The sequence below is a fragment of the Ornithorhynchus anatinus genome, chromosome X5, assembly GCF_004115215.2.
Source record: "Ornithorhynchus anatinus isolate Pmale09 chromosome X5, mOrnAna1.pri.v4, whole genome shotgun sequence".
NCBI classification, from domain to species: domain Eukaryota; kingdom Metazoa; phylum Chordata; class Mammalia; order Monotremata; family Ornithorhynchidae; genus Ornithorhynchus; species Ornithorhynchus anatinus.
In genome coordinates this window covers 54,415,849-54,435,359 of record NC_041753.1, presented here as the reverse complement: position 1 = coordinate 54,435,359, position 19,511 = coordinate 54,415,849, and the positions used below count along the sequence as shown (strand labels likewise).

Sequence of the window (19,511 nt, the reverse complement as noted above, 5' to 3'; positions counted from 1 at the left end):
ACAATTCCCATCCTTACTGGTGTCTTCGAGAAAACCAAAGTAGTTTCCAGCCTGTAACATCAACCAGGAGATCATTTTGGCCCTCCTTCTTTATAAACGCTAAACCACAAAGTGAGGTCACCTTCCATACTCTGGATGTCAAGAGGGTGGCCCTTTACTCTCTATATCACTCCAAAGCATTCAGGGTTAAGTGATTCTTGGTCTCCTGTGTGTCTAGCTTCATGGTGCAGGCCGGTGTAAAGGTACATAGAACATAGTCCTTTTTTATAATGAAGCGGTGGGGCTCACCCTCCCGGGGAGAGTCTCAGTTCAGGCCGTTGGGTCAAGCAGCCAACGCAGTGGCTCTGAGCATTTTCTCCACAGAAGGCTGACACTTGTTCTACTCGACTTACATTCATCAACCATGGTTACTTGGATATGGCCTCTAGGGGCAAGTTCTATTTTGGAATTTCCAACCAGAGTGATCATCATCTGGCATGTCCCTTTCCCACCTTTAGAAAAACAAAGTTTACTTGCTTAACCTGAGTTCTTCGAAGGTGTGTAGGCCTGTCAGATGATCACACCTGCTCTCTCCTCCTGCCCCCCCAACACACACACAGACACACACACCCACATACGCACTCACACTCCCCAAAGACACTGCTTGTTTCTTTTTGTGTTTTCTTCAGCAGGGCCCCCACTCTCTTTCAGGAAACTGGAGGGGAGAAGGGCCAGCCTCCATAGGAACATGGGAGGGACTGAGCTTGATTTTTTTCTGGTCAGACTGTCTGCTCTCCAGAGAGGTGGCAACTTAAGCTTTACAAGGACGAGCCCAGAGGATATCCAGGAGCGGCGACCAGAGTGAACATCTGGCGTGTCTACATACCTTCGGAGAATTCTTCCCAAGCTAATCTAGCTGAACCTCGCTGGTGACTCTCCTCCTCACTGGTGTCCCCACCTCCAGCATCTCCCCCCTTCAACCCCTATCCCATGCTGCTGTAGGAATCATCTTCTTGCAGCATCTTTTTTATGGTATTTTAGTGCTTACGATGTGTGAGGCACTCTTCTAGGCTTCAAGGCTCTTGACCCACTACCCCCCAGCTCAGACTCTTTTTCTCCTCCCACACTCACCTTCTAGCTTTACCTCGCTCTTGACTCTCCCACCTCTGTTCCTTAGCTTGTGTGGTTCCCCAGCCTGGAATGCCCTTCCCCCTGCAAATTCCACCAAACCACCAGGAAGCCTTCCAAAAACCTAAATAATTGTGGTATTTGTTAATCACTTATTGAGTTCCAAGCACTCTACTAAGCCCTGGAGTTAGATACAAGATAATCAGGTTGGACATGATTCCCACATGGGGTGCCCTCTTTTTTTTTTATTTATTATGGTATTAAGTACTTACTCTGTTCCAGGCACTGTACTAAGCACAGGGGTAGATACAAGCTAATCAGGTTGGACACAATCCATGTCCCATATGGGACTCACAGTCTTAATCGCCAGTTTGTTGAGGTAACCGAGGCACAGATAAGTTAGAGACTAGCCCAAGGTCACACAGCAGACCAGTGTTGGAGCAGGATTAGAACCCAGACCCTTCTGACTCCCAGGCCTGTGTTCTATCCAGTAGGCCACACTATTTCTCAAGCACCTTCTCCAGGAGCCTTTCTCCAATTAATTTACAGCATCTAGGTCATGTCAATCCAACACTCACCTCTGTACTTTGATCCTATCATTAGCACTCATGTGCATATGTATTTTTAATTAATGTATATATGCATTATAAATTTATATATTCAATTCGTTGTTTGGAGATTTCATCTTAATGAGTTTGTTCTACTTTCTGTTTTATGCATGTTCCTCTGGCTTTCACTTTCTGTAAATAAGTTTTGTCTTGGTGGCGAATGCGTGTTTTGCCTCTGTTAGTTCTGAAGTATTGTTGAGTGCCCGTTGTGTGCAGGACACCCTAGTAAGTGGTTGGGAAAGTACGTCAGAGTAGGTAGATATGATCCCTGCCTTCAGAGAGCTTGCGGTATAAAGGAGACGGACACCAAAATAGTTTACAGATAGGAGGAGGAAGGAGAAGTGGGAACCTGCGTGACCTAGCAGAAAGAGCATCAGCCTGGCGGTCAGAGGACCTGGGTTTTAATCCCAACTCCGCCACTTCCCTGCTGTGTGATCTTGGGCAAGGCACTTCTCTGTGCCTCAGTTTCCTCATCTGCACAATGGGGATTCGATACCTGATCTCCTTCTTTCTTGGAATGTGAGCCCCATTTGGGACCTGATTGTTTTGTATTTATCCCAGCACTTAGTCCAGTGCTTTGCACCTAGTAAGTGCTTAACAAATAGCATTATTATTATTATCACATGCATATGAGTTTGTGCTTAAATACTAGGATCTGTAAGATATATACAGTAGCACTACAGGTTGTTGTAAGTACTCAAATACTTCATTGGTACAAGACCTAGCAGTTAGTAGGCGCTTAATAAATGCTATTGATTAGTCTTGTTTCCAAGCAATTGTTCATGCCTTTCGCTTGGCTTATTACTTTCTCCCCCATTAAATTTTCCAAAGCACAGTCCTCTCCACCTTCAAAGCCTTTCTAAAAGCTATCTCTTGGAAGAGGTGTTCTCAATTAATCCCCATCTACTCGATCTTGTCTAACATGCCCGTGTGTGAATGTTTATTGAAAAGCCCACTTTTCTTTTTATAAATTTGAATCAATGTTCTTACTCTTTTATGTATTGTATATTTGCAATTCGTGTGCCCCTGCTTCTCCCATTAGATTGCAGGCTCCTGCGATTCAGGGACTGTGTCTTTCACTTCTATTGTATGTTCCCACACATAAGATTGAATGCACTGCACACAGCAGACCCTTAATAAATGACGGTGATGTTTGCACAGACAAGTAGAAAGGGATATTTCTGACTAGTTTTCGTTCCATTGTTGGGCATTAACAAGAAAATCCCTCTCTTTCTGTGTTCCCTATTAGGCACTACAAAATCAGAAGATCGTGCTGCATTGCTGAAGAAGTTCAATGACCCTGGTTCACAGTTCTTCATCTTTTTACTGAGCACAAGGGCAGGAGGTCTGGGATTGAATCTTCAGGCAGCTGACACTGTTGTCATTTTTGACAGTGACTGGAATCCTCACCAGGTCTGTAATTGTTTGATTTACTTAAATGCCCAAGTCTCTGATCTCGTAACAAAATGGGGAAAAGATCACAGTGCCATTTGTCTGTATGGGACCAAAACAGATTTTCAAAGGGTGGAATTTAGCTGCAAAGATGGTATCACACCAAGTCATTACTAATGAGTAATGTATGTCCATTACCTTTTAAGAACACCTGTTGGGGCATGCTTTACTCATCTTTGGAGAATCCCAGTTGCATAATATATGTAATCCTGGTTGTTCTTTTACCCGACTCCATTCTCTTGCCCGATAATGTGTTTTTTGTGTGTGTAGAATTATATATTCCTATTCCATTAAGCCATCTCAGTTTTTCCATTTTTCCATGTCTCCCCTCGTGGTTCAGTGGAAAGAGCATGGACTTGGGAGTCAGAGGTCATGGGTTTGGATCCCGGCTCTGCCACCTTGTCAGCTGTGTGACTGTGGGCAAGTCTCTTAACTTCTCTGTGCCTCAATTACCTCATCTGTAAAATGGGGATGAAGACTGTGAGCCTCATGTGGGACAATCTGATTACCCTGTATGTACCCCAGCGCTTAGAACAGTGCTCGGCACATAGTAAGCGCTTAACAAATACCAACATTATTATTACTACCCCCTTCCCGATTTGGGGTGTGAGAGATTCTTTTACTTCCATTGCATTATTCCATGCTCCTCTGTTCTTCTGAGATTAGACCCACTTTTTTTGGAGTAGTTTAACTTCTAAGATAGTTGTTAAGGAGTAACTGTGGCCGCAGTAATAATTTCCATAATTTTACTCTAGAGAGCCGAAAGAGTTACTGTTCTTCCTAAATTGGCTTCCAAAACACCATGAATAACTTTCAGATTGTGAGTATTTGGCTGAACAAGACATAGTTGGAACATAGCGATATTGATTTAAAGGTTAAAAATGGAATATTTTTAAATAGCCACTGTTTTATTCATTCATTCAATCGTATTTATTGAGCACTTAGTGTGTGCAGAGCACTGTACTAAACGCTTGGGAGAGTACAATATAACAATAAACAGACACATTCCCTGCCCACAATGAGCTTACTTTGGTTCAGTTGATGCCATCTGCAAATTCTACATATGGGTTTCTTGGTCATCATCGAAGTTCGAAGCTTTCTCTGTTACTCTGTAGACCTGTCTCTCCCTAAACCTTTAAGCATTCCTGTTCACGTTTGCTCATAGAGATGGAGCAAATTTCACATTATTTTACCTTTTTAAATAAATATTCCTACCAATTTCAATTGCCCCCTCTTTCTAGCACAAACTGTATAACCCAACAAAAATTTACCGGGGAAAAGGAATGTTAGAAAATTCCCACGATTTTCTCTATCACTCAACTGAAAACGCTCTAGATGGTACTTTTATGAACAACTGCCATAGAGTATTATACAGAACTCTGAGCTTGATAGCTGGTGATTTTAAGTTTACGAAACTAAAACTGAAGGTATAGCCAAAGTTTTTCTTCTCCTTTTTCAGACAGGAGTTTTCACTGAGCTAGTTGTTAGCTTTTTAGGCACTATTCAAATGCGTATAAGTAGTATCATAAGCTTAAAGTTTGAAAATTAGAAAATATCTGGTGTCATGACTAATTTGAGGAAGGTCTATGAAACTTATCAAATTTTTTCCCCCCTCTGGGGGGAAAATCCATTGTCAGAATCAAAGCAGGCAGATTGAGGGGGAAAGAGATTCAGAATGCTGACTAGAATTAGTCCTCTTCATACTCCCTTAACCCCATCACAAATGCCATTTCTCTCTAAAAGCTTACATAACTACAATTAGGATCAGCAGGTGTGCTCCTATCTCTCGTTCTTGAATTACATATACAGGAGACGGGGATAGTGTTATGTGTTTTAATTCAGTATGTTTTTTAAAAAAATGTTAAAACGCAGTATTCATAGAATGAAAGGACTAAAACAATATTGAGGTCATCTGGGTCACCCCACTGCTACTCAGAAGGCCAGTGGCAAAATGGGATTAGAATCTGGATCTCCCGACTCCTAAACGAGGCTCTTTCCAATAGCCACACTGCAGCCTTTTCTTCTCTAGGCTAAATAACCCTATTTCCTTTTCAAAAATATTGCATTGGGTCAAATTTATAACTCAGCTTCCTACTGCAAAATGGACCAGATTCTTGAAAATAAAAACAAAAATACCCATACAAACTCCCTTATGCTTACTCTGGGGTCCTGGAATTTACTCACTATCATCTGGCAGCATGAACCAGTGAACATTTGACAGGGGCAGGGAGTAGGCACCTCCTTTGTTCTCTTCTTTCCCTAACCCCTAACCCTAATCCTTCTTTGCTCTCTTCTATTCTTTCCCCCACAACCTGGAGTTAATCATCTCTCTTTTATGCTTCTTGGAGCTTGCACCCCAGGGACTGGGTGTCGGCGACCCATCTCTGGGTGGAAGAGAAAGAGGAGAAGTGTGTTTTTCACTTCTTTCCTACAGGACTTTTTCATAGTGCAAGTGGGGAAGGGGACCCTATTAATCTCCAGTCTCACTCTAACAGCCTCACCAGGCCGCATATTCTAGTGGGAAGAGGACTGGGAGTCAGAAGACCCAGATTCAAACCCCAGCTCTTCCACTGGCCTACTTTGTGACCTTGGGCAAGTCATTTAATCTTTCTGGGTGTCTGTTTCTTCATCAGTCAGTCTGTCGATGATATTTATTGAGTGCTTACTGTGTGCGGAGCACCGTACTAAGCACTTGGGAGAGTACAATACAACAGAGTTAATAGAAAAAATCCCTGCCCACAAGGAATTTACAGACTAGCAGGGAGCCAGACATTAAAATAAATTGCAGATGGATATGCACATAAGTGCTGTGAGGATGGGGTGAATTAAAATCAAAGTGCTAAAGGTACAGACTCAAGCGCGTAGATGGATAAAATAGGGGAAGTAAGGGCTTATTCAGAGAAGGCCTCTAGGAGGAGATAACTATTATGATAACAATTTGACTTTGATAAGTATTATTCATTCATTCAATAGTATTTATTGAGCACTTACTGTGTGCAGATCACTGTACTAAGCTCTTGGAATGTACAATTAGGCAACAGATAGAGACAATCCCTGCCCAATGATGGGCTCACATGACTGTGACTTCACCAACTCCTCCCTACGGAAAGTTGGATTCACTTTCCACTGAATGACTTAACTCTGCCTTTGTCTCAGAGCATCAAGTTAAGCAAGTGACAACTTTATTTTAATTCCTTAGCTATCAAGGAATTGAGTGCTGAGTAGCACTACTCTCGGTTCCGCCCCTTGTCTGCTGTGTGACCCTGGGCAAATCACTTCCCTTCCCTGGGCCTTGGTGACCCATCTGTAAAAAAAGGGATCGGGACTGTGAGCCCCCGTGGGACAGGGACAGTGTCTAACCTGATTTGCTTGTATCCATCCTAGGGCTTAATGCAGTACCTGGCACATAGTAAGTGCTCAGCAAATACCGTTTTCAAGCGCTTAGTACAGTGCTCTGCACAGAGGCATTCAATAAATACGATTGGATAAATACCATTGAATGACTAGTTGTCTCAGATCTTGACATCCTGTATATTGTTGTTCCTACAGTACAATTGTCTGTTTTACTGCAAAGACCTGCCCTCTAAAAAGAATGCATTACTCCCCTCCCTTTCATTTCAAAATAGTTGACCCCTAGGAGAGGCTAACTCTGAAGTTAATCCTGGGACAGATGACTGTCATTTTGTATGCATACCTATTGAGACTTAGTTTAAAACCATCAAACTCATTTCAATTTGGACTCGGCTCTGCTAAGATGGAAGGGTGGTGTCCTTGTTGTATAATCAACCCCTTTGTATTTATGGTTTTAGCTAGCCTTTTTTTTTTAAGCAAATGAAACACCATTTTAACTGTGTTATTCCTTAGAAAAAGCATTTTAGATTCTTTGGACATAACTGGATTATATATTTTCTTGACCAGGACTTGCAAGCCCAAGATAGAGCTCACCGGATTGGTCAGCAGAACGAAGTTCGCGTACTAAGGTTGTGCACCGTAAATAGTGTGGAGGAAAAGATTCTGGCTGCTGCCAAATACAAGCTCAATGTAGATCAGAAGGTTATTCAGGCCGGCATGTTTGATCAAAAATCTTCAAGCCACGAGCGGAGGGCTTTTCTACAAGCCATATTGGAGCATGAGGAGGAAAATGAGGTACCATGCACACATTTATCATGAATTAAATGGGATCTTTTTTCTTTTTGCAAAAATAGAAATAATTTCTTTAGGAGATTTCTGGTGATTTTATTGGTTAAGTTATAATTTTTAAATTCTCACAGTCTTCCCCAGAAGCAACCAGCCTGTTTTAGTTATTAAAATTATTTTGACGATTAAAACCTATCAATTTGAGATGTAGAGAGCAGGAACCAAATCTGAAGCCAAATTTATGATTTTAGCAGTCCAAAACCTTTTGGAAATCTAATTTGGAATGCTGCTTGAGATAAATAACCGATCCACACTTTCACCACTGGATGGGGCCTCTCTTTTCTCAGAACTTGCCAGTGGGGTAATAGGGTAGGACTGAGGGTAAGTGAAAGAGCTTTGCTATATGGCATTGTCAGTGGCCTTAAAACTTCGTGTTAGTTTCAGTGTGCTATTTTTTGATTGAAAAGGAACAAAGAAAGGCAGCAAAAATGATTCGGTGATAAAACAACTTCCAACCGAGAAGGGCTGAAAAATTTAGGACTCTTCTGTTTGGGAAGATGAAGTCTAAGTGCGCCCATGATTGAAGTCTCTAAAATCATGAAATATCAGTGGACAGGAAAGTACTGTTCAATAAATCCCCCAGTCACAGGGCCAGGGGATCTTGAAATTTGAAGGTGGTAGGTTCAAAACAAAAGGAACTGTTTTTTCCACACAGCAATAAGTTATGCAGACAGGTTTTAGATACATTCAGGAATAATGAGTCTATAATAGGTGGGTATAGGGAAAAGCTATGGATCCATAATTAAAAGGATAACTATCAAGGGGAGCATCTATCAGTTTTCCTCCAGAATTCCTGGGTTGATTAAATCATTACTCTGACCCAGTAGGTTTTTTTAGGTGATCTTTTTTCAGCTAATTTGTACAATTGGGCATTTGAAATAAAAATAAAATGAGTTGTCTTGAGTCACAAAAAGATATATGGCAGGACTAGGTTTTAAAACAACCCAGTCTGTTTCCTATTTACTTAAAGCCAAAAGAAATCTTCCCCAAAGTGTCAAGTAAATCATTTTGACAGGGCTCCAGGCTATTGCAGGGAATGCAGATTTACTGGGCCTTTTGCCTACAGAAGCATCAAGGAGTCCTCTGCAGCAGCCCTCCTCACACTGCCCTATTTAAACAGCACATATACTACTCTGATGCTAGGTAGCCACCACAGTTTATATGCAGGACTAGGCTTTTACAGGCATTTCATTTGTCTTTTGCCCCCACAATAGGGTTACTCAAGATTTAGTAACTTATTTTGATAACATATTAGCTCTGTGAACAGGCATTGGAAAAGCAGGGTAGGGGACATAATCCTGTTAGTCTTGTGCTATAAACAATTAAATTGAGCATTAGCCAACTGGGTTTTTTTTGTTTTGTGTGTTTTTTTTTTTACTATTTCCACCCATTTGATTTTTAAACTCCAGAAGTATGCCCTAAAATGTGGAAAGTGGGTTTGTGGTGTAAACTTTCGAGTGTCACTCCAACTTCTTTAAAAGCCATTTTATTTTGTAGTTTGTGTTTGCAGGCAGGGGTAGGCAGTGTTTTAGGCCACCATTAGGGACAGAGACAAGATGACTCTTGATTTCAGAGGTATTGTGAGCGTGTTATTAATGTCCTTGTTTGAAAATGCTATTTTAATCCTTAGATATTCACCTTTTCTCAATTTAAACACTCTTCCTCAAATAAAGTTTTATCTGTTTCTTTCATTATTAATCCCTGGTATCTTTGTTCCTGCCACTAGGAAGAAGATGAAGTTCCTGATGATGAGACTCTGAATCAGATGATTGCTCGACGGGAGGAAGAATTTGATCTCTTTATGGTAAAGTTACAACGATCGTGACATAAATTGCTGAAACCCGTGACATTCCTTTTAACACATTTTTAGAGGAGTTGTTACCCTCTCCAACTCCCTTTATAAAGTCTGCCGTCATCTTCTAGCTATTCTCTAACTGGAGGCAGATGCTTTTGTCTGGTAAGAACAGAAACTACAGCATGAAGCCTTGGATTGTTTTTTAAGAAAAGTTGAGGAAAAAGGCAATTTTTGGCAGATGAATAGTAGCCCACTTAACCAAATTGAAGCTGATGAGAAGCCCAGAGAAGTAAACTAAATTGGGCCCCCCCGTTTAAGATGCCCAATTTATTTTTTATTAGGAAAGGGAGAGGTGATTTTTTTGGTTGTTATTGCCATTGTCAGACAGTCAACTATCAATTTTCCGAGTCAAGCTCCAGCTCCAGCGAACTGGAAGATTGAAAAGTGACTGTCGTGGCTTAGTTTGGCTTGGACACGCCCCTGTGTCAGCTGGTCTGGTGCTTGGCCAGACTTTTCCTGCCTCTGCAATGCAGCTGTTAGGCATTCAGTAAGATTCCTATGGAACATACTCTTTCATGGGAAATTAGAATAAGCCACTGTTCCTCTGGACTGTAAGCTCGCTGAAAGCAGGGAAAGTGTCTATCAACTTGATTTATTGTACTTTCCCGTGAGCTTAATACAATGCTCTGCACACAGTAAGCGCTCAGTACATATGATTGATTTTTTTCACCTCCATCCCCATCCCCTGAATCCACTTCTGCCCTTCCAGCTCCAGTTTGCCACTGCCTCAAACCCTGCTGGTAACTGAAAATTTTGAGGTCCGTGAATGAGAGAGAGAGAGAATGTGTGTATGTGTGTTGTAAATGCATAGACCCACGCTCATAAAAGAATAAAAAACAGAAACCCCATGCTTTATTGTGTTGCAGTCAGAGAAATAATCCAATGCAGCTGTTCTCAAAGTGGGGCGACTACAATCATTAATGGGTTAGAATACAGCCTTCTCCCTGGCTCTGCTGAAAGTTTTTTTAACAGTGCTCACATTTTGCTTTCCCTTAAAAGAAAAAGAATCATTATGGTAATGAGCTAAAATCATAGTCAAGTAAGACTGTATTTCCACTTTTCACTCCAACAGCTCTTAGTGAAATGGATCGAGTGAAGCTTTTAGAGCAGCAGTGAAGTTTTGTGACAAGAATCCTGGAAAGTCTTATTAGAAGTTCCAGTGCCTGCTAAAATTGCTACTAGTTTTTCCTTTCTCTGGATGCATTCTAGTCAAGAATCATTTTTGGATTACTAAAAATGTTCAGTTTTTGACATTATAGTCTGTGCTAAATGCCTGAAGTTGAGAACCTTCCTTTTGAGCACATATGGGGAATAGAAGATTTAGCTTCCTAAGCTAAAAATTTAGGTTTCTGTAACTCTGACTAGAAAATGGCAGTTTTGTGCTTGCCGAAACAGTCCCACAGTATTTGCTGTAGCACACCACTTCTGGTTATCAAGGAATAAAGGATTTGTATATCCTGGGATTATTGGCCAGTCAGTAGTCGTTCATTTAATCATTGGTTTTATTTGTGGTTACCCAACATCCCAAAAGGAGCAAAACACAGGATTCAATACCTGTTCTCTGTCTCCTCTGGATTGTGAGCCCCACGTTGGATGGGGCTGTGTCTGATCTGATTAATGCAATGCTAGAGTCATAGTAAGCATTTAACAAATACCATTATTTTATTAATGATATAAAGGGTATTAAGGGGCATTATTAATAATGCACCTCTGCTGATTTGTAAAAATAATAATTCTTAATGATAATTACTATTGTTACAAAGCAGCAAAGGAACGTTTGCCATTGAAGTTCTGAACAGTACATCATTGTTAAAATTCAGTGGGCTTTTATATCTACTTATCAAATAGGAGAGGTGTCTGTCTGCCCTCTTGCACGCTTCTCGACCTTTGTCACCTTTGGGATCCTGTGGAGAATGGGCTCATCTCTGGTTTTCCTCCTCCAGCCCCTTTCCCCCAAAGAGGGAACCTCAGAGATACTGGAGGAGAGTAGTATTTTTGGTTTCCGTTCTGTCTATTATTTAGAACTCAGAGAATGGAGAGTTAAGTAGTTAGGCTTTCCCTTTTTTCAGATGTGTTTCCTTTTTCCATCTCTGTATTCTCTCTTTCCCTGTTACTTTTCATCCCAAGATGGCAACGGCAGGCAATAAGTGAACGATTCCAAACAGCTCCTCCTCATGGACGACGGGGTAGGGTGGAGTACAGGGAGAGGGGTTAAGCCAAAGGCTTTAGTCTTGTGGTGGCAAGCCTATGGGGACAATCATTCATTCCTTGTCATATTTATTGAGCACTTTGTGCAGAGCACTGTACTAAGCGCTCGGGAGAGTACAATGTAACAAACAGGTACCTTCCCTACCCACAACGAGCTTACAGTCACCCTTGCCCCACCTCTCTGGTATTGGCCATTATGCCCTAAGAGTCACTATGATCCACAATTTCTGGCAATGCCCAGCACAGTTTTTCACTGTTACCTGTTCGATCATTGAACCAGTCTAAAAAGTTTCATACTTTGAAATAAAACAGAAAATTTTGTCAAGGAAATTGTTTCAAAAAAAACCCAACAAAAACCCTATTTTCTGATTTATAGTTAGTGAGCATCTTAGGCATTATTTTTGACCAGAGTGCCTCTCAAACTACTTATTCATCTGATTACAAAAGACACAGAGTGGTTTGCTGCGATTTAAAGGGCACTCTAAAAATTGCAACCTTTCTGAGACGTTACCACGGTAAGGGATAACGCTTCACCCTCGGACTCTTCTAACATTTTCATCAATTGCTCTTCCAGCGTATGGACATGGACCGACGCAGGGAGGATGCCCGAAATCCAAAGCGCAAGCCGCGCTTGATGGAGGAAGATGAGCTTCCCTCCTGGATCATAAAAGATGATGCTGAAGTGGAAAGGCTTACTTGTGAAGAAGAAGAAGAAAAAATATTTGGTCGAGGGTCCCGCCAGCGCAGGGATGTGGACTACAGTGATGCCCTCACTGAGAAGCAATGGCTGCGGGTAGGTGTGACATTTTCGCTTCCCATTAAACCGTTCTGTCCGACCAACAGATTTCTTCTGTCGAACGGCAAGAGCAGATAGAGAAGCTTCAAGTCACTTGAGCAGCCTTTTACTAGATAAGGTCATTTATTTACTATAAAGATTCAATCGAGAGCAATTTAAGGAAATGCTAGAAAAATATAATAGAGGTGTTGTGATAGGGCTTTCTATCTCGAGAGCAAGAATTTTTATCGCTGCGAGACTAGCTAATGTTCTGTTATCGGGTATGTGGTCACCCTGCCCTCTCTCGTGCTTCCATGCTCTTCAAGCAAAACCATACCTTTCTGATTTCGGGTAGTTTGGGGCAGTTTTGCAGACTGCTCATCCAGTTGCTTGTGACTACGTGTTTGTGTGTGATGGCCAGGTTAGATGTATTCAGACAATACCTAACGCAGAGTATCGTCTTAAATGTAAAACAATAGAATTGAACCTTTGCGAACTTCAAAAGATTTGGTTCTGATTTCTTCTGGAAATTTTTCACTTCAGATTTTCAGGCAGGCAATGTCTAAAAATACTTGGGGAAGCAATGATTATGGTATTTTAGCTTAGAAACTTAAAATCCTGTAACAGAAGTTGTATAAAAGCATCTCGTTCATAAGACTTCCAGAATGATCCAAGTTTTGAGGTGCTCAGCTGAAATCATTCAACTCCGTATGTAGCAGCCCTTTGTTTTCTAACGTAATGTTCTACTTCTGATAAAATTCTGCCTATGAGTACAAGGGTGAGTGAAAAGACTGAGGAGAGACTGGAAAAATCTACTGCATTGTTGGTACTTAAGGATCTGTGTTGCACTTTTAGTTTCCATGGAAGCATCTTGGTGTCCTGATTGCTGCAGAGCCTCTGCTCAAGGAGAGTAACTTCTCTCCCAACTGATCCCCTCTAGACTAGTTTTAGCCCTACAATAGAAATACCCCTCCCAGTTATTTGGCAATTTTTGGCATGAGGTTTCCCTATGCCTTTAAATCACTTATTCTCCCCGTCTGGCTTGCTGGTACTCTTTTTTTTTAATGGTATTGGTTAAGCCTTTCCTATTTACCAGGCACTGTACTAAGTGCTGGGGTAGGTGTAAGACCATCAGGTTGGACACAGTCTCTGTCCCACACAGGGCTCACAGTCTAAATCCTCATTTTACAGATGACGTAGCTGAGGCTTAGAAAAGTGAAGTGACTTGCCCAGGGTCACAGAGCAGACGAGTGCCCCGGTCCTTCTGACTCCCAGGCCCATGCTGTTTCCACTAGGACATGCTGCTTTTCAGTTCACTAGCCGGCCAGTTGCTTAGGTATCCCGATGTCATCCATTCCTCTCCCACTGGAGCTGTGTTATTCAGGGCACGCTGGTGAACTGACGGATTTCATGGACTTCGTGGTTGGTAATCTTGCGCTGCCGTATGAGGTCTTGTGGATGGTCCTGGTGAAGCAGCGTGGCTCAGTGGAAAGAGCATGGGCTTTGGAGTCAGGGCTCATGAGTTCGAATCCCAGCTCTGCCACTTGTCGGCTGTGTGACTGTGGGCAAGTCACTTAACTTCTCTGTGCCTCAGTTCCCTCATCTGTAAAATGGGGATTAAGACTGTGAGCCCCACGTGGGACAACCTGATTCCCCTATGTCTACCCCAGCGCTTAGAACAGTGCTCGGCACATAGTAAGTGCTTAACAAATACCAACATTATTATTATTATTATTAAACTGCATTAGAAACCGGTTGCATCATCTCTAGTAGCAGAAGCAGCGTGGCTTAGTGGAAAGAGCGTGGGCTTGGGAGTCAGGGAACCTGGGTTCTAATCCCAGGTCCGCCACTTGTCTGCTGTGTGACCTAGGGCAAGCCACTTAATTTCTCTGTGCCTCAGTTGCCTCATCTGTAAAATGGGGATTAAGACCGTGAGCCCCACGTGGGACAACCTGATTAACTGGTATCTAACCCAGCACCTAGAACAGTGCTTGGCATATAGTAAGATCTTAACAAATGTTATAATTATTATCAGTAGGTCCTGGTCTCACAGCCAGATGGGAGGATGCACAGCCTACAGCCAAAAGGAGCAGGATGTCCTCCTGTCACCAAACTGTGTTTTGCAGTCTTTCCAAAAGCCTTACTAGCCATTTTAATCCTGATTTTTATCTCTTTGTCTGTCATCATGATCACTGTACTGCCTAAGCAGTAGAATCTGGTGACAATTTTAAGTTCTGTGTTATTGATGAAAACCTTTGTCTGTTTGTAGACTTTCTGGGTCTTGGGCTAGTACGTGATGTCTGATTCCCTAAATGTGGAATTAAGTCTACGGTGGATGCAAATAGATTAGAAACTATCCAAATGTTTTTTTATGCGGAGGTCAGGTAAGGGAGGCAGGGGGGAAGAAAGAAAATATCCAAGCAAGGTCATCATTTCTAAAATTGGACCTCCAAATTTGATTCTCTTTGTTTATAATATCATGCTTGTGTGAATTCTCAAAAGGTCTCCCGCCTTCTTCCCTTTCAAATCTGCCACTGTCTTGCTCTAACTAAAATCTTTCTACTGCTCACAAACTCTTCTCTCTTCCGTTTCCTCCCTCATCGACTCCCATGCCAACCAACTCCACCAATTATTCCAAACCCAAAACTCCTGCTGCCCTCACCACCTCCCTCACTGACTCTCTATAATGTTGCCAAATCCTATGTTGGTAAAATAGAAACCATCAGCCATGAACTTCCCAAACTCCACACCATGCTAGTACCCCCTCCTCTTTTTCTTCCCCTTCCCAGCTGCCTCTCAGGAGGGGGTTTCCCAAGCTGCTGTTTAACAAATAATAATAATCATGATGGTATTTGCTAAGCGCTTACTATGTGCCAAGCAGTGTTCTAAGCGCTGGGGTAGAGACAAGATAATCGGGTTGTCCCACGTGGGGCTTGCAGTCTTAATCCCCATTTTACAGATGAAGTAATTGACTTGCCCAAAGTCACACAGCTGATAAGTGGCGAAGCCGGGATTAGAACCCATGGCCTCTGACTCCCAAGCCCGTGCTCTTTCCACTAAGCCACACTACTTGGAAGCAGACTACAGAGAAGCAGCATGGCTCAGTGGAAAAAGCACGGGCTCTGGAGTCAGAGGTCATGAGTTCGAATCCCAGCTCTGCCACTTGTCAGCTGTGTGACTGTGGGCAAGTCACTTAACTTCTCTGTGCCTCAGTTACCTCATCTGTAAAATGGGGACTAAGACTGTGAGCCCCACGTGGGACATCCTGATTCCCCTGTGTCTACCCCAGCGCTTAGAACAGTGCTCGGCACATAGTAAGCGCTTAACAAATACCAACATTTTTTTTTTTTTTTACTTCTCTACCCCCTCTACCCCTTCTCTACCCCCTCTATCTGATACTCCTCCTGTCTAATCACACCACTCAGTTTCTTTCATTGGCTTCTCTTCCACCTCTCAAACTGTGGGTGTCCCAGAAGGGTCTCTTTTGGGCCCCCTACTCTTCTCACCCTACACTCACTCTTTCAGGGAGCTCATCCACTGGTGTATAGAGCTTCAGTTTCCACCTCTTTGTGGATGATGTCCGAATCTACCTCTCACTCTATCTATAGTCCCGCATTTCCTCTTGCCTCTAGGACACCTCCACTTGGATGGCCTGCCAGCATCTCAGAACCCCCACATGCCCGAAACTGAGCTTTTCATCTTCCCACCTAAACCCGCTCCTCTTGACTTTCCCATATCCGGTGGTAACACCATGATCTTCCTCGCCGCAGAAACCCGCTACCTTGGTGTCATCCTCAATTCCACACTGTCTTTCAGCTCTCCCATTCAACTGCTAAATCTTGCCAGTTCTTCATCCACAACATTTCCTGAATCCACCCCTTCCTCTGTAACTCAAACAATTGCAACCCTGGTTCAAGCCACTTGTCATCTTGGTTAAACTACCGGGTAAGTCTCTTCACTGGCCTTCCTGCCTCCAGCCTTTCCCCTGTTCGAGCTATACTGTACATTGCTGCCTGGGTAATCTTCTTGAAATATCAAGTGGAGAAAACAATTCTCCACTCTTCAAAAACTTCGAGCCGTGCCCATCTCTGCATCAAGTAAAAACTCCTAATTAGGTCCATGGCTCTCCACCAGCTTTCCGTAGCTTACGTACCAGTTTTCTTCACCTACTACTCCCAGCTCACACTCTTTGGTTCTGTCTAAGCTCACCACTCCTAACTCTCATGCCTCCAGTCCCTTGCTCCTACTGTTTTCCCAGCCTAGAACTCCCTCTCCTGTCAAATCTGCCACACTGTAGTTCTCTTTCGGAACCCTCCTGAAATCCCACCTCTTCTAGGAAGCCTTCGCTGATTAGTTCCCAACACCCTAGTTGGGGCAAGTCAAACTCTAACTTTATCGCTTCTGTAATTTCTTGCTCTCCCCTGCCCTTTATGTATGAGTCTTTAAGTGTATTGTCAATTAGGTATTCAGCTGTTTCATCCTTGTCTTTCTTGACCTTTCTAAATCCTTTTGCTCCCAGTATTTGTAAATAACTTTTCATTGTCTCCCTCATTAAGCTCCTTGAGAACGGGGTATGATATGTACCTTCTGCTGGTAAACTCCTTGAAGAGGAGTTCCATGAACAGGGATTGGATCTTCTGACTGTATTGTGCTCTTTCAGTGGGCAGGGGAATCAAGAGATCTGGGTCCGTGGCCCAGCTCATCCTGTAACAGTGCCTAGTACACTGCTCCAGAGAGTAATCGCTCAATAAATGCCATTGATTGCCCTCCTTCAAAGACCCCACGAGCACTTCATCTGGTCTACTCACTCATCCATTCCACTCTGTTTCCCAGCGAGACTAAGATTGGGAGGGATGAGAACTTGTGGGTAGCATTGTTGAGGCTCTCAGTTCTAAAATCTCAGGGCTGAGGCTCATCAACTGTTCCTGATGGGAGACTCCCTCATCATTCGCCCAAGGGTTTAGTACAATACTCTGCAGACAGCAGGTGTTCAAAAAGTAGTAAGTGATTGTTTTTATTCTATTTATGTTTTATTCTAGTCTCCCAAGTGTTTAATACAGGTTCTCATTACCTACTATTGATTTATTAAATATGACTACTCAACTAGTCAGCTCACCTAACTTTCCAGTACTATTTCAGCTAATTACTTTCTTTGTTTTAACATTATTATTTTTGCTTTGAGTTATTAAGATTTACCCCATAATTTCAGATTGTTTTTTTCCTGTTCAGTTAGGGGTTTATATTTAGCTCTTAATAAGTTAAGAGCAGTCAGTTCTCCTGTAACGTGAGGGTTGCATTCTCGAATAAGTTCACCATGAAGAAATAATAATAATAATAAACTGAGGCACAGAGCTAAGTGACTTTGCGTAAGGTCACGCAACAGGCAAGTGGTGGAGCTGGGATTGGTTTCCAGGTCCTTTGACTCCCACTTTCCACTAGGCCATGCTACTTCTCAGGTAGACACACATTGAGCTCATCTGGTGTCTGTCCAATATGCTCAATAAAAATGCCTGCTATGGAAAAACTGGCTGTACCTCATGCCTGTTTGTAATTGGCAATCTCACCTAGCATTTTAATATGTGACTCTGGAAACATCCAAATATGTTTACGGACTTTATGGACACAAACAATTTTAGTTCATTTTGACAGACGGTCTGTGAATTCTCAGCCACTGGCAACCCTGCTCCTTGCCTTCCAGGATAAAACCGGTGCAGAGCCGCAGAACTGATTGTAAGTTAAGTGTCACATAGCATAATTCCTCAGCCCAGGGCCCAGGGAGCCCAAAATCTAACACATAACATATAGGTGTTAAATACCAAATATAGTTGTGAAATTTTCTTGCAATATTTTGCCAGAGATAAACATGGAAAACATAGGTTGTGATTGAGCACATATACCTTTCAGGTTGTTGTGTGAGTTTCTAATTAAATGTTTCCAAAGATCTCGCTTACCAGCATAAACTCTACGTGACTCCTTTAATTATCGTTCATATCTCATTTATAGAAGACTCTAGCCATAACACACTTGAAGTTGCTTGGTACTGTCACTTGCTAACATTTCCTGCAAAATTCATCGGAGGAATTCTCTTTAGGGTGGAATTTACATCTCTTCATACATTTAAATAGGTATATTGATTTTTGCACGCCTATCCATTTTTGTTCATTGGCAAAATATTTCTAAAATAAGTTGTATCAATTTGAATAGAATCATTCTTTAGCTAAGTGCTAATGAATCCTCAGTTGATAGTCTTGGCAATCTTGGCCAGTCTTGATCAGTCACTCCAAATTGACGAATTATTCTTAATGGGAAGGCTGCCATTTGAATTCGGCAATTTGTGTACCGGCTGGCATCTTAATGCGAGCAATATTGAAGAAGAGATTCTAGAAAACAGAGGTAAGACAGGGATGCTTTTAAAAATGCAATTTGACTCGATCTATTTCTTTTTTGATTATTTTCATTTCCACCCTAAATCTTCTTGCCAATATGGTTGCAGTGAAGAGCCACCTTTAGTTTAAATGGCTTTTCTGAACTGATGCAATAACTATGTAAAATGATTTTTGCCCTGTAGCATAGGGAAGAAAATCGGAATATACTGTTTTATGTGCTGTAGTATTTAATTATAAATGTAATTGAATTTTGGGGGGGGAATTTTCATTCAGTCTCAAAAAAAACAGTCCATAGTGCTGAATCAGTCAGTCAGTTGTATTTATTGAGCACTTACTTATTGAGCACCGTACTAAACGCTTGGCAAGTCTAGTAGATAGAGCATGGGCCTGGGAGTCAGAAAGTTGTGGCTTCTAATCCCGGCTCCACCTCTTGTCTGCTGTGTGACTTTGGACAAGTCACTTCACTTCCCTGGGCCTCAATTACCTCATCTGTAAAATGGGGAGAGGAGTGTGAGCCCCATGTGGGACAGGGACTCTGCCAACCCGATTTGCTTGTATCTACCCCAGTGCGTAGTATGGAATTTTGTACGTAGAAGGCGCTTAACAAATACCACGAGTATTATTATTATTGTTGGGAGAGCACAATATAACAATAAACAGACACATTCCCTGCCTACAACGAGCTTACCGTCTAGAGGGGGAAACAGACATTAATATAAATAAGTAAATTACAGATATGTACAGAAGTGCTGTGGGGCTGGGAAGGGGGGATGAATAAAGGGAGTAAGTCAAGGTGATGCAGAAGGGAGTGGGAGAAGAGGAAAGGAGGGCTTAGTCAGGGAAGACCTCTTGGAGGAGACGTGCCTTCAAGAAGGCTTTGAAGGCGGGGGAGAGTAATTGTCGGATTTTTGAAGAGGGAGGAC

The 19,511-nt window shown here is 42.3% G+C and overlaps 1 protein-coding gene across 5 annotated transcripts in view; it reads left to right on the top strand.

Annotated features, from left to right (window-relative positions):
• SMARCA2 (SWI/SNF related, matrix associated, actin dependent regulator of chromatin, subfamily a, member 2) overlaps positions 1–19,511 on the top strand; it is a 168,939-nt gene that overhangs the window by 94,855 nt on the left and 54,573 nt on the right. For all 5 annotated transcript variants that reach the window (XM_029056236.2, XM_029056238.1, XM_029056239.2 and 2 more), the window contains exons 25-28: positions 2,965–3,128; positions 7,086–7,313; positions 9,091–9,168; positions 12,002–12,220. In XM_029056236.2, the coding sequence (XP_028912069.1) occupies positions 2,965–3,128; positions 7,086–7,313; positions 9,091–9,168; positions 12,002–12,220 (689 nt within the window). The remainder of the gene's footprint in view (positions 1–2,964; positions 3,129–7,085; positions 7,314–9,090; positions 9,169–12,001; positions 12,221–19,511) is intronic.